Genomic DNA, 15,069 nt, shown 5'->3' with positions numbered 1-15,069 from the left:
TGGGTCCGGCCGAGGGGAAAGCCCTCCAGAGTGCATTTTTGTTGGTATTTGTCCAACCAGACGTCTCCTCCTCTCCGTGAGCGTGAGCGCACGGCCAAGACCTAGGGAACTGTGCGCTGTAATCAGAGTGTTTTTATGAATTATGCAAATGCGCAGCGCCTTCCCGATGGCCAGAAGAGGGTAACTCCCGGCCTGAATCCGGGCCCTCGTCCCCAGCCCCGCCGGGCGGCGTTGGGGGCCTGGCGCTCGCCGCGGCCCAGGTGAGTCCTGCGCGCTCCCCGCTCCCGGGCCCGCGGGAGGGGCCGGAGCGGCGGCGCGGGGGGGGCGGGGGGCGGGGGACGGAGATCCGGGCCCTGACTGCAGCTTCCTCCCGGTGGAGCCGCATTTCCAGCCCCCCCTCCCCCCTCCCCCGCAGCCCGAGCCCGAGCCCGAGCCCGAGCCCCAGCCCCAGCCCCAGCCCCGGCTCCGAGCCGTTCCCGGCCGCGCCGCCTGGAGGCGCGGGGCCCTCGGGGCGCGCCCAGCGCTGCAGCTCCGGCCGGGGCGGAGGCCGCCGGACCGCGGAGATGCGGGGCGGGGGCAGGGCGCGGGGTAGGTGACTTATCCCGCCTGTTTCCCTGCCCCGGGGAGCAATGACATCACGCGGCCTGCTCCAGGCGCCGACACAAAGAGCGGCGCGGAGAGGCCGCTGCGGGGGGAGCCGGCGGCCGCCGCTGCCGCCCAGGGCCCCGGGGCCCCGCCGGCCAGGCCCGCCGCCCGCGGCCCGCGCCCTCGCCCTCGCCCTCGCCCGCGCCCTCGCCGCCCGTCCTCCTCCTCCTCCGCCGCCGCCGCCGCCGCCGCCGCCGCCCGCGCCCCCCGCGCGCCGCTGAGCCCGCGCCCCCCGCGCGCCGGCCCCTTCCCCTGCGGGCGGCGCGGGCCTGGGAGGGGCGCCCGCAGCCAGCCGCGCAGCATGCACTGGGGGGTTGGCTTTGCCTCGTCCAGGCCGTGCGTGGTGGACCTGAGCTGGAACCAGAGCGTCTCCTTCTTCGGCTGGTGGGCCGGGTCCGAGGAACCTTTCTCCTTTTATGGGGACATCATCGCTTTCCCTTTGCAGGATTACGGTGGGATCATGGCAGGGCTGGGCTCCGATCCCTGGTGGAAGAAAACACTTTACTTGACCGGGGGAGCTTTGCTGGCCGCAGCTGCGTATCTGCTCCACGAACTCCTGGTCATTAGGTGAGCCGGAGAGAGGGCCCCGCGCAGGGGCGCCGAGAGGGGCACCTGGCCAGGGCAGGGCTGGCGCCAGGGGGGACCGTGCCAGCCGCTAGGTCACGCCGCGCAGAAGCCGAGAATCCTGCCCCAGCCCTTCCCTAGAGGCAATCAATCCGTGGTCACCTGGCCCGAGGGGGCAGTTTCGAGTTGCCAGGAGAATTAAACTGGTCGTGGGAGGGGGGAGAACATTGGTCTCCCAGTCCTTCGGTGCTAAAAAGCGAAAATTCTCTGGGTTGTTGTGGAGCGAAATAGTCTACTCGGAAATGCTCTTTGGTAAGATGCTAAGTGCAATGTTTGCAACAATAGAATGAGGCCTTGTAGAGATCCTAAGTTACACTTTTCGCAAATGCCTTATTTGTTTATAGGTAATAATGCTGGAATGGTAACCGCTGACCTTATCTTAAAGGTTAGTTTCTCCACTCTCCCTCCCCAAATTTCAACATCCTCAAAAGGCTGAAATTTGCAAAAGCTCCAGGGACACCCCCCCCCCCCCCCCCGGGTCCCTGTTAGAGAGGCATGGTCAAGTATAGTAGTGTGCAGTTGTGATGCAGCCTTAACCTGGTTGTCTGCTGATCAGGTGTCTAAAGCTAAGTACCATCGTGGGCTTTCAGAGCCATTGTTGTGAGAGCAGCAGGAGATCCGAGGACAGGACTAGCACATGGGCGTGTTTGACAGGAACACGGGAGTCAGCCCAGTGCCGTAAACACTTGCATAGGCTGCCTGCCGCAGAATGTTGACAGGACTGCCTTGGAAATGCCAGAAAATGGAGGCCCCTTACTGTTGGTACATCCAGAAGGACATGAGATCTTTGTTTGAGTAGGGTAATACCGTAAGCTCCTGGGATGGTCCTTTGGCTCACTGATAACATCAGTTTAGGCTTAAAATTCCCATGCGTTGGAGCCCTCTGTCACTGGGAGATGACCAGAAGCGGGCTGTTTTCAATGGCTCAGAATATCCCAGTTGGCCAGTATATGTGTTCACACTGCCTTTTTCCAGCGGGGGAATCCTACACAATAGGTTATAAACAAAGACAGTGATAGGTGACCTTTAACAGGCCAGCAGGGATTCCAGGGCATTGTGACAGGCCAACTTAGGTGTTTTGAATATTTCCTGTCTTTGAGAGGGTGGGAAATCATTTCGGTCTGAGGAAATGTGTTGGCTTTCACTGTTAGTCTGGCCATAATTGAGAAGTTTCATTCTAAGCTTATTATATACACCGAATTCTCTCAGCACAGTACCTTGAATCATTTAGCTGAACCAAATAAAAATGTTTAAAGTGAATTATTTCTCCAGATTATTTCCTATTTTTGCTAGTTTTAGAACTCCACTTCAAGTTAGATTTCAAGCTGTATGAGAACCGAAAACATTTGTGCAGTACTTTAAATGGTAACCCGGGTGTTTCTCAATTATATTCCAGTCCAGAACCTTTTCAGGATCCAGAACCATGTGGCTTCTCACTGGTTTAACACTTTGTGGTGGGAGTGAAGGCACGGCCTCGTAGGACCAAGTCTAAACCTTGCTTAAATGACCTTGCAGAAATAGTGAGGAGCCCAGAGCTCATCCTGAGAGCAGGCCACGCCCTGGCAGGTGTGGTCGCTGGACACAGAAGAGCCCTCTGTCCACAGATGTGTCCTTCCCCGCTTAGCAGACTGCTTGGATACTTATTGAGATTGGGACTTTTTCATTCTTCGTTTATTCACTTTTGTTTCTTGATGGATGTTTAAGCCCTGGGTACGAAATAGGTTATAATGGAGTAGAAAACCGTGTTATAATGCGGATGATAAAAAGGCTGCCCCTTTTGGATCCCTTAGTAGGGATTCTGTAGAGAAGTTCTTTACTTGCATTTATCTCTCTCAACTATGGTTGGATGCTTTGATTCCCATTTCCTAGATAAGGCAGTTACAGCTGAGGGAGGGAGGTTAAACTACTTGCCCAAGATCACACAGTAAGAGTAGTAGGATCCAGGCCTGGAAATGTGTGTCTGTGCAGTCTGCACTTTTAACCGCTGCCTCCTAGAAAGTACCAATGCCGAAATAAGCCTTGATGGGGGGAGAAGAAGAGAAATGTAAAGAATTGGGGTATGGCCCAGGGAAGACAGGCCTGTGGCAGGGAACTGAGTTTTTGACAGCCCCTAGGGGCACAGAAAGATGGGGGCTGGGGAAGACTGAACAAGGTCTGGGACTGTGAGTCAGAGATTACATGACAGAGACTTCCATTTAGGGCGAAATCTAAGTGTCAGTTGTCTCTGTAGTTTAGGCAAAACAAAACAATCCGGAATCTGCAGGATGGAAAACACACCTTGAAATGATCACAGTGTCTGAGGTCACGGGCCATGGTAAAGTTGTAACCTCTCCACTAGGATTTTCTGCTGGAGAGACTTAACCTTTGTGTATGGCCATGTCTCCAGTGTATGAAAGAAAGTTGACTGGTGAGAATTACTTAGGAAGTTTAATCAGTGAGTATAACCAAGAGAGGTATTTTGGATTTTATGCCTGCTTTTCCCCCCACTGCAGTATTTTTAAACAAATAGTGTCTCAACCCTCTTCTTTACTTCCCCTGAGTGGTGAGAGCCTAGCAGCTGTCTTAAATTCAATCCATTTGAAAATGTGTTGTTTGTAAATCAAATGAATAAATAATGATGTTGTTGTTGGTAGCTTATTTGCACTTTGGGCACTTGGGCTCAGCCTGTCGTGGAGAACTTATGGAATCAGAGCAGCCCACAGGTCAGCCAACATCTGATCTCCATAAACTAACAGCTCACCAGCCGCACACCGAGGCCTGGTCATCTGTGATACCCTTCGTGATGGGAGCTGGGGCTAGTCTTGCTGCCCAGTCGATGTTCTCTTATGTAACCCTCGTTATAAAGCCACTTTAGAAAGTAGAGCTGTCCAAGGTATTTTATTAAATACCTGTTCTTCTGATCCTAAGTTAGAGAGTAGTTTCTGATGTGTGGAAGGAGGGCTCTGGAGCCACAGCGGGCTCAGATTCACTTTGCTTTTAACCATGTAAACTTGGATATGAGAATGAGCTTCTTGGCTGCTTGGCTTTCTCATCTGTAAAATGGGGATAATGATAGCCTTCCTTATGGAGTTGACTGAGGACACATGAGACGCTTAGAACGCTTAGTTTGACACGTAAGTGAGCATTCAATTAAAGCTGGCCATCATTAACTATTATAACTTCCATCAGAAAGTTTCAGGCTCGAGTGGCTGGAGTCAAACTGGTGGTTTTGATAGTTTACTGAGAAATTGCCCATTTCAGTGTAGTAGAAGGGCTTAAGAGCTCTTAATGACCTAATCTTACAGTGATGTTCCTTGGACAAGTTATTTAACCTCTCTAAGCTTTAGTTTCCGTTATCTATTGTATACCATAATACACCAAATTTAAACTATAAGAGTATCCACTCCTTGGTGTTACTGTTGGAATGAAATAAATTAATATGCATGATGAATACAAAGTCAATAGCATACGCTTGTCACACCCATTCTTAGAATATGGCCCAAGTAAACCATTAGCGTTAGATGTTTCTGGGCAGTAGAGCAGAAGATTTTATATTTATCTTTCCAGTTCTTAAATTTTTGTCTGGCTACTCTACGTGAAAATACCTCTCTGTGACTTGAAATATTTGACTGGACAAGATCAGTTAATTGTCAAATCTAGTTTGTGCTCTCTGGGAACCATCTGACCTCCCCAACATTTCATCTAAAAGAGAAAATCTTTGTTTTACATAGCAAAGATTGCCAGAAAACAGCAAATACTTGTATCCTTTTGACTTGACGAGTGTTTGCAAAGTGAGTGTCATTCATAACTCTTTAAGTAGAAGGGGCGCTTTGTTGGTAAATTTCTCCAGAAGAGTTTGGTTTTAACTGAATGCCATTGCTGCAGTAAGTGAGCACCATGGGACGATGATACAAAGAGCTTGCTCTTGCTTGGGTGGAAGTATGTGGGGTTAAACTGGGAGTGATGTGAAGGAACCAGAGACTCAGGGAAGGCCAAGGGGAAGAGCGAGGCCTATCTGTCTGGGAAGCGGTTGGATTGAGTGAAAGGCAGATAATTGCAAAAGGTTCTTGAGGGTAGCATAAGATCGAAGCCCGGTAGGATGACGAGATTTTGTAGTTTAAGGGGGTAAGACCATATCTCTGTGAATGAGAATAGATTCTACAATCCTAACATGATGCTTGATAGCTCCACAAATGTTTACAGATGTTAAAAATTTCATCCTTGTGCTAAATGATGCAGAATTGGTACGGCCCTCACTTTCTGTGTGGGAGAGGCAGAGAGGCCTAGGGTAATGTGGCAGGTAGGAAGCAGGGCTTGGATTTGACTGCAGGCATCCACACTTGGAATCTAGCATGTTCTCTATTATACAGTATCTGCTGAAAGATTGTCCCAGGGAAATCCTCTGACCCAAAAAAGTAGCCAAGGGAAAACTAGATGTGTGGCTGAGATAGAAGAAAGGGAAGAGGCAGGGGTATTAAGTTCTATGCTGTGCAGCGAGAGCAGGGACCTGGAAAGCTAGAGAAGATGGAATAGAGCCCGGGAGCCAGCTTCCTTGGCATCATCCAGGTGAAAGGCCAGGTGAAGGCACCCATAGTTTGGAACAGGGACCAGAGTATTCGCAGTCTCAGATTCCCTGTAGATTTGGTTCATTGCAGAGTAAACCTACGCTGTTATTCTAGGATTCTAGGGACAGTTTCATGGTATGGTCCACGGGTCAAGAAACATAGCCTCTGCCTGCCTGGTTCAGTCCAGGTTCTGCCATTTAGTAGCAGTGTGACCTTGGGCAAGTTCATCCCCTCTGCCTCAGTTTCCTCATCTATAAAACATGGATAACAGTAGTACCTCCCTCATAAAGTCATTGTGAAGATTAAATGAAATAATAACCTGTGAAGCCCTAAGAAGAATGCCTGACACCCAGTAAGCACACACCATTATTTTTATCCGCCCGGCTTGTCCCTGGCCCCTACACATAGCCAGCTGGAGAAGAGGTGGGCCTGTATCACAAAGTACTCTTCCTGCCCCAATAGGCTATAGTTACCAGAAGGAGGTTGATACACAAGTTTCGCTCGAAGCCCTTGGAGTCCCTGTGATAGTTTGTAAGGTCCTCTTGTGTTTTGGGTAAGCTTCCACTCCTCTTCTGGAGTGAGCCCCAGTGACAAACAGATCTGCTTGTTCACTGAGGAGCTACGACCCACCAGGGACCTCTGGGGAACTAAGGGAATTGAATGTGTATAACAACGTGGATTGTTCTTGATCTCTGTTTTGGTTTTGGCAGGAAACAGCAAGAGATTGACTCCAAAGATGCTATTATTTTGCATCAGTTTGCAAGACCTAACAATGGTGTCCCCAGTTTGTCTCCTTTCTGTTTGAAAATGGAAACTTACTTAAGGATGGCCGACTTACCCTATCAGGTACTTGTGTACAGATGGGTTTTATTCTCATGGCAGTAATATCAGAAGGGGAGTTCCTCATCTCACATGGTGGGAAGGGCTTGCTCTTGGCCCTGGAGGGTTGGGTATGCAGTTAGCAGCGCCTGGTCCTTAGGAAATATTTAGGAGAGACTGGATTCTAAGGGCCATTGATTTTTACATTCAGTTTAATGGGGCACTCAAAGGGTATGGACTTTTGCAGGTTTCAGGGTCACAATGTTTTTTTTCCTGACATAGAATAGGCCTTGGTTTAGCTTGGATAGGCCTCCTGGGCAGCTCCTAATAAAGGTGGTTTTTTCCTTTAGGTTTGACAGCATTACTTTTTGTCTCTCATGAATCCTGGGGGGCAGAGCACCCAGCAGGTCACCAGGGAGATCGTTGTGATTTGGGGGAAACTTTTCTACAGTGGTCCGTGTTCTGTTTGGGTGACTTTCAGGGAAATATTCGCTCATTTCAGCATTAAAGAACAAACAGAGGGATGCATTTAATGGGATTCATTTTACTGTGACTTCATTTTGTCTCACAAATTTGACAGGCTGTGTTTTCATTGTTATTCAATTCTATGTATTTTTTAAAAATATCTTTCTTTTTCATCTAGTATCTAGCCATGTACAAGTTTTGATTTTTGTTATTGTTTTTTAATTTTATGATCAGAGCAGAGAGCCTCTGTGGTATTGGTTCCCTGAAATTTACTGAGGCTTTAGCCTAGTGTGTGGCTAGTTTTTATAAATGTTGAAAATCATTACCTATTCTCTGTTTGGGTGATGAGCTCTCTCTAGATTTACTTGCTTGAGCGTCTGTTTAGTGTGTTGTTTAGATCTTGTATATCTCTGCTTATTTTTTGTTTGCCTGTTTTAGTAGCGTCTGAAAGAAGTGGGTTAAAATATCCATGGGTATTTTTTGATTTATCTTTTCTTCTTGCCATCCTGTTCTTGCTTTATGTAAGAGATCATATAGTTAGGTATATAATACTATGGAAGATCACATTTGTACTCTCTTGTTTCTTTTCCCAGGATATAGCACCCAGCTGTGTCCCTTGCTTTTCTTTTTTTTTTTAGCCTTGAATTTTATATTATCAGATATTGAGATTGATTCTCCAGCTTTCTTTTGGTTCATATTTGTTTGGGATATCCATCTCCATCCTCTTTCTCTTTTTTTTATGTATCTGTCTCTCCTAGCCAATGTATTACCTGTAGCCAATCTAAGAGTCCTTAATTGGTGAGTTTTTTCATTTATGCTTGTAATTACTGTTTAACTACAACTTATTTCTAACATCTTATTTATTATTATTTTTCTAACATCTTATTTAATATTTTTCTCATTATACTTGTTTTTTTTCTCATTTCCTGCTTTCTAACAGATAAGATAAAAAGAAATTTTCTTCTCATTTAAAACAAATTCTATTTTTGTTGTGGTTGCTCTTAAGATCCAAATTTGAGTTTATTTTTCCCTATTATCACTTCTCAAATGCTGTGTTGGCCCTTGGATAATACAAGTATCTTACAGGTTCCCATGAACCTTGGGTCTCTCTTTTCCCAGCCCTGATCCCAAGTGTGTTGTTGTCATCTAATGTTTTAATCCTGGAATTTTGGAAATCCCTTCCTTTTTTGTCTGGTTCTTTTTTAGGCAACAAACCTTACTAAACTTCTGACTAGCTTTTTATTTCCTATGTATCTTCTCCTCCAGGATTATTTATCTTTTTATTTGAGTGCTTCCTTGATGCATATTTTCAGATTGAGCCTTTACGCAGCAAACCTCCAGTAGCTTTGCACACCTGATGATGTCTTTATTATGCCCTCACATTGGAAACATCTACCTTCAAAGTTCTTTCCCTTCAGGGCTTTAAAAATATTACTCCCTTGTCTTTCTGTGTCAGTATTGCTATTGAAAAATTTGGTATTAGCCTGATCCTTTCTCTCTCTCTTTCTCTCTGGAACTTTTAGAATTTGCATTTAATCTCAACATACTTAAATTTCACTATGCTGTGCCTTGGTGTGGGTCTTTATGTATCTTGTTTGGCCCTTTCTAAACTCTTAGTCTGAAGTCTTGAATCTTTTTTTTTTTTTCATTCTGGGGAATTCTTAATTTTCTTCAAATACTTTCTTTTTTGTTTATTTCACCATTCTTCTTTCTTGTCGCCTATTATCTGGATACTGAAATCTCTGCTTTTATTTTCTCTGTCTCTGAACATATTCCTTCATTCTTTTCTTCTTCCTTCTGTGTGGATTCGTCTTTCTGAAATTCCATTGCATCACTCTGTTCTCTTCTTGCATCCGTTGTACTACTTATCTATTGTGTTTAACTCTATATTTTTCTTCTTCATGTTTTCCCTTGGCTTGTTTTATCATTTCTGCTTTCGTACCTTAGAGGATATCTATTATGCTAATTAAAATTGGTCTGTGTCTGCACAGTCGTGCTCCATGTTGTATGGATTCATCTGTTGCTCTTCTGTGATGGTGGTTGCACGCTTCTGGTGTCTATTTTGGTTTGAGATTTCCTTTTTCCGGAGATGCAGCTTCCCTGCCTGGGAATCTGTACCAAGCCAGGGCCAAAGCTTAGGCTTCAGGTTTCTGCCTCTGAGGGGATATAAGCAAAGTAAGAAGGGAGACCCAGGCACCCCCAAACCAATGGTCCCTCTGGTTTGCTGCCACTCCTCCAAGTGGCCCCTGCTGGCCAGGGGTTCACCTTCAGGCTCTTCCAAAGTGGTGGCACTGGGAGGAAGTGGTCTCCCTTGCTGGTAACAGAGCAGCGGGGCCAGGCTTCTAGCCCTGCATCCCCTGATGCTCCCTGGCCTGTGCTTTCTGAGCCAATTTCTCTGCAGAAGAGGGGATGGGGGGTGGCAGTGACCCTCCGAGAGACCAATGCTGGGATGAGATGAGGGGCATCCTCCTGGTGTGGTAAATGCTATGATGGAGGCCCCGCTGGGGATATGATGGCGGGGCACCTAACCTGGACTTTGGGTGGAGGGCCCTAGAAACAAGGAGATTATTCAGGACTTTCTAAGCCTGAATAGAGGAGAAGATAGCCCTGAAGACAGACGGAACTTGAAGCATCTAGATGCAGCAGATCAGATTTGAAAGATGGTTGCTGAGCTTGGTGTTAGGCAGCCAGCACTGGAAGATCCATGTCACCCAGGGGCTCACATTGAGGGAAGAGAGTGCTCCCCACCAGCTGCCTGTCTCTATTCTGTCATCACTCTTGACCCAGTCATATCAATTAGCCTTGACAGCTTGGGGGCAGTTAGGGCACCAGGCCTGAATTTTGTGCTGGGTAGTCCCTGATGGCTTTCTAGACCTCTTGGACCCTGTCACCTTGATGGAGCCGTACTGCTGTTTGCAGGGGCCAGCTCAGCTGCCGGGCTGTGCCACCCTAGCTCTTCCTGCCTTCAAGCCTGCAAGTACTGACTGCTGCGGCCCTGGCTTTACCAGGAGCCTAACTTCCTCTGCTCATGTTGCAGAGCAGCTGCTTTTAGGTAGTGTGACTGGGCCAGCAGGACACATGTTTCACCGTGAAACCTGAAGCTATTGCACAGGCCTTCTAGGAGGTGACCACTTCCCCTTTTCCAAAATTATGATTTCTTGTTGATGTGTGTGTGTGTGTGTATATATATATATATATTTTTAAAGATTTTATTTATTTATTCATGAGAGACAGAGGCAGAGACATAAGCAGGGGGAGAAGCAGGCTCCTTGGGGAACCCGATGTGGGGACTTGATCCTGGGACTCCAGGATCACACCCTGAGCAGAAGGCAGATGCTCAACCACTGAGCCACCCAGGTGTCCCTGTTCTTACATTTAAAAAAAAAAAAAAAAAAAAATCCTTGCCAGCATCACCGGACTTCACAGCACTTATTTTTAATTCCCCCTAGCTACTCTGTTTCTCCACTCTATTCCCTCAGCTTTGCTGCTCATAGTGTGTTGATTCAGAATTTAGCCAACCCGGCTGCTTGTGGCTTTGTTGAGTGCTGCTAGGAAGCCTCTGGCTTTCCTGAGAGTTGGCCATGACTTCCTCTTTGCTGGCCTCCAGTATTTTTGTTAGACCCTAACTGTCTCTAACATTCACCCCTCAAGGATTCTGAGCCCTTAAAATCTTTTATGGGAAAATGGGTGATGATCCATCTTCTGTAACTACTTCATGCTGGCATGGGACATTGACCCTGCCCCAGGGCTCCAGAAGTCCTTGCTATCTAAGTTTTAGGAAATCTGAATGGACGGTGGGGCAGAGAAGTCATGGCTTGGTCTGGTGGGTGTTGATAGTCATTTGTTTTGGGGCTTCTTTGGGGGTTGTTATGGGTCACCATCTGGAGATTTACCAGACTGGAGGCTTTAACTTCTGTGAATGAACAGATCCATACACAGCACAATGTGTTAGCTCTTGTGGAGTCTCTCTGATTTCTGTAGGAATGGAGTCACGGGCCTCCTGTAGTCAAGTGGTTTTATCTATATGGATTCTTCTCAGGAGGAGTTTATATATATATAAATATTTATAATATATATAAATATTTATATATATATATATTTTTTTTTTTTAAAGAAAGGCATAGGAGTGTTTTTTCTTCTGTGAGGACTTTGTGGAAAATCAATGCAGGGGGTGTTCAGCTCAGAGCAGAGATTTAGGTAAGAGAAAAATGGTCCTGTGTTTTGGAAGGATGCTGTGTGCCCGCCATGGGTGCCTTGAGACCTGGGTGCCCTCGATGAGGGTTTGTGTTGTGGGTGCCTGGGAAGTGCAGGTGGGGCTCATCGCCTGCACTCGTCAGTATAGAGGCATTCTGTCGGAGATCCAGGGAGCTCTATTCTCTGCCCCTTCTTTGCCCTGTGCCTTGAAAAAGAAAAGATTAAAATGCCATACTCCCAAGAACACAACTTTATATTTGAAGCTTTTTTTACTTTTTAACAGAAGAGAGATTGGAATAAATATTTGATGACCATTAGTAGAAACTCAAAGGCTTTTTTTAAAAAGCCTGATCTATTGGTCACAGTTACTATCTTTTCATCTTTTTAAAATCAGGATGTAAATATTGGTAGGTTGAAAACTTTTCATTTTGTAGTAATTATAGATTTGTAGGAAGTTGCAGAAAAGGTACAACAAGGAGGTCCTGCGGATATGGTTAATTTTTTTTTCAAAATGAAAATAGCTTTATCATCTTTTTCTGATTACATATAAATGACATATAGTCCTTATAAGAATTTCAAACAATACATAGAGTGTAAGTGGAAAATGAACATCACCTGGCATCTTACTAACTAGCCATTGCCATTACTGATACTTTGGGCCATCCTTCCAAACATTTTTCCAGACACACACAAAGATGCCTACATTGTTTGCTGTAACTGGTTGTATAAGAAAGCTGTATTTCACACAATAATACTTTGTAAATGTGGAAGAGAAAAAGAAAGAGAATGGCTCCTTTGGAATTCTCTGCTCTGGCTTTTAGCCCTAACTTTTGATTGTTACTTATTTGCTGATCTTGTGTGTTCCCCCACTCCCCCAACATTTTGTGTTGGAACTTTCTAAGCCACAGACAAGTTCAAAGCCTAGTACTGTGAATACCCATATGCTCTTCACCTAAATTGACCAATTACTGCCTTTTTTGCTTTATTTCTCTTTATATAAACAATTTTTTAAATGAACCATTTGAAAATAAGCTGCAGAAATCATGACACTTCACCCCTCAGGACTTCAGTATGCATCTTCAAAAAATAGGGACTTTTTTTCCTACAAAACTACAATACATAGTTGTAAAGGGAAGGACTTCGTTTTTTTCTTTCTATGTGGGACAAAACCCAGCTTTTCCCTACTATGTGTTTCTTCCCTGGGAGTCTCCTTTACTATTCACATCAAACACTTCATTTCTGACACTTGTGGTCACTGGATATGGGGAGGTTTTCACCCCACACCAGGCAGCTCTCTGTGACACCATCTGCATGTCCTGCAATTTAATTCAATTCTGACATGCTATTTGGAGACAGTGTCATCCCATAGGTTAAGGACTCTGTCTCATAGACTGTATCCTTCCCCCTCTACAGAATTCAGGGAAACACGTTTATACCTAGTTTACTAAGGAATACGTTAAAAGATACAAATGAACAGCTAGATGAAGTGGTACATAGGGTGAGGCCTGGGACGGTCCCAGTTCAGGAGCTTGTAGAGTTGGATGCATCACCTTCCCCGGTATGGATGTATTTGCCCATCTGGAAACTCTCTGAACCCCATACTTTTGGGATTTTTTGGAGGCTTCCTCACATAGGCATGAGCAATTATTTACTCCATTTCCAGCCCCATCTTTGGAGGATGGGGGACAGGACTGAAAATCATGGTTGCTCATCAAGGTTTGGTCTTTCTAGTAACCTGGCACCTTCCAAGAGCCATCCAAGGAGCCCACCCAGAGTCACCTCATTAAGACAAAAATGTTCCTAGTGCTCTATCACTTAGGAATTTTTATAAGGCTTTTAGGGGCTCTGTGCTGGAAATTGGGGGCAGAGACCAACATATATATTTCTAATTATTTCATAATAGTGGTTGTGTAGATTTTTTTTTTTGCCAATGTGTTATAATCTATAAAAGTTGCTCAAATTGTCTCAAATTTAGCCAGTGGGAGAGCTTTCAAGATGGCTCCAGGGGTGCAGTGAATGTAATGGATATACATTTAGCTGAAAAGTTGGGGGTACCATGGCTAGTGTAGCAAGTCAGTGTCCCAAGACTTTGGGATTTTTTTTTAAAAGCTTTTATTTATTTATTCATGAGACAGACAGAGAGAGAGAGAGAGAGAGGCAGAGACATAGGCAGAGGGAAAAGCAGACTCCATGAGGGGAGCCCCAGCCCCACGTTGGACTCGATCATGGGTTTCCAGGATCAGGCCCTGGACTGAAGGTGGTGCTAAACCCCTGAGCCACCTGGGCTGCCCTTTTTTTTAGGGTCTTAATTCTCCATTTCAAAATGGTAATGGTGATGTTAATATTTCTGATGAAGGGACTTGTCAAACTCCTTCATGCATGTAGTAGTCCTCCTACAACTCTTGTATCCCTATTCTGTAGATAAGGAAATTGAAGCCCAGAGAGATCCAAGGATGATAAGGGAGATCCAGGGATGACCAGGGTCACACTGAATAAGTGATGGAATGAGATTTTTAAAACCAAAGCCCATAGCTTTCACTGCTGTGTTAATAATATAGTAGAAGTGTAGATTAATTTCACCTAGGACAAACTTGCAGGAGGAAACTAAAGCTCACAAAATATATAAAGGTTTATCTCTTCATGATTCTTCTCAAAATTACTTTCAGAAACCACCGTTAGTGGGCCAGTCAGACTTCAATTGCTTAAGTAAGATAGGCCAGGAGTTCTTGAATATATTTAGGAAGTTAAGGAAAACTAAGTATTATTTTTAAAAGATAATGTTTTTATTTTAACAGTAATATAGCCAATTCTGAAAGACTGAAATTCGTGGAAAGATCATCTGTATCTCATACTATTGCCAATTACTTCAGATGTTTTTGTGTTTCTTTTTTAAATATTTTTAAACATTTATCTAATTTTTTAATTAGATATGATCATAGTATCTCTAAAGTGTTATCTCCTACTTTTCTTTTTAAAGATTTTATTTATTCATGAGAGACACACAGAGAGAGGCAGAGACATAGGTAGAGGGAGAAGCAGGCTCCTTGCGGGGAGCCCAGTGTGGGACTTGATCCCCAGGCCTGGGATCATGCCCTGAGCTGAAGGCAGATGCTCAACCACTGAGCTACCCAGACGTCCCTGATTTGAGAATTGTATACATTACAAAGTACTCACCACAATAAGCGTAGCTACCATCTGTTACCATACAAAATAATTACAATATTATTGACTATACTCTCTATGTTGTACTTTTCATCCCTATGATTGATTTATTTTATAACTGGAAGTTTGCACCTGTTAATCCCCTTCACCTATTTTGCCTAACCCCTACATCTCTTCCCTCTGGCAACCACCAGTTTGTTTTCTGTATTCATGAGTCTGTTTCTGGTTGGTTGGTTTGGTTGTTTTTTTAGATTCCACACATGATATGGTATTTTTCTTTTCTGTCTGGTTTATTTCATTTAGCATAATACCCTCTAGGTCTATCCATATTGTTGCAAATGGCAACATTTCATCCTTTTTTATGGCTGAGTAATATTGCATCCTGTCTGTCTGTCCATCTACCTATCTGTCCATCCCATATCTTATTTGTGCATTTGCTTATTGCTGGACACTTAGGTTGCTTCCATACCTTGGCTATTGTAAATAATGCTGCAATAAAAATGGGGTACATATATCTTCAAATTAGTGTTTTGTTTTCCTTAGGTAAATACCTAGTACAGGAATCACTGGATTGTATGGTGTTTTTTTTTTTTCTTGTAAAGATTTATTATTTATT

At 44.8% G+C, this 15,069-nt stretch overlaps 1 protein-coding gene across 5 annotated transcripts in view; it reads left to right on the top strand.

The window, feature by feature from the left end:
* The first annotated feature begins 70 nt into the window (after positions 1-70).
* Positions 71-15,069, top strand: part of FAXC (failed axon connections homolog, metaxin like GST domain containing) — a 78,226-nt gene continuing 63,227 nt past the window's right edge. For 2 of the 5 annotated variants that reach the window (XR_003135662.3, XM_025444519.3), the window contains exons 1-2: positions 871-1,212; positions 6,524-6,659. Coding sequence is in view for 4 of the 5 variants with exons in the window: in XM_025444519.3 (XP_025300304.1) it covers positions 947-1,212; positions 6,524-6,659 (402 nt within the window). In the remaining variant the exon portion in view is untranslated. Of the gene's footprint in view, positions 261-471; positions 589-870; positions 1,213-6,523; positions 6,660-15,069 lie in introns of those variants that run through there. The other 3 variants (XM_025444521.3, XM_025444522.3, XM_025444520.3) reach the window with 3 other exon arrangements.

Source organism: Canis lupus, chromosome 12 (genome assembly GCF_003254725.2).
Source record: "Canis lupus dingo isolate Sandy chromosome 12, ASM325472v2, whole genome shotgun sequence".
NCBI classification, from domain to species: Eukaryota; Metazoa; Chordata; class Mammalia; order Carnivora; family Canidae; genus Canis; species Canis lupus.
This window is presented reverse-complemented; position numbering and strand designations above follow the sequence as displayed.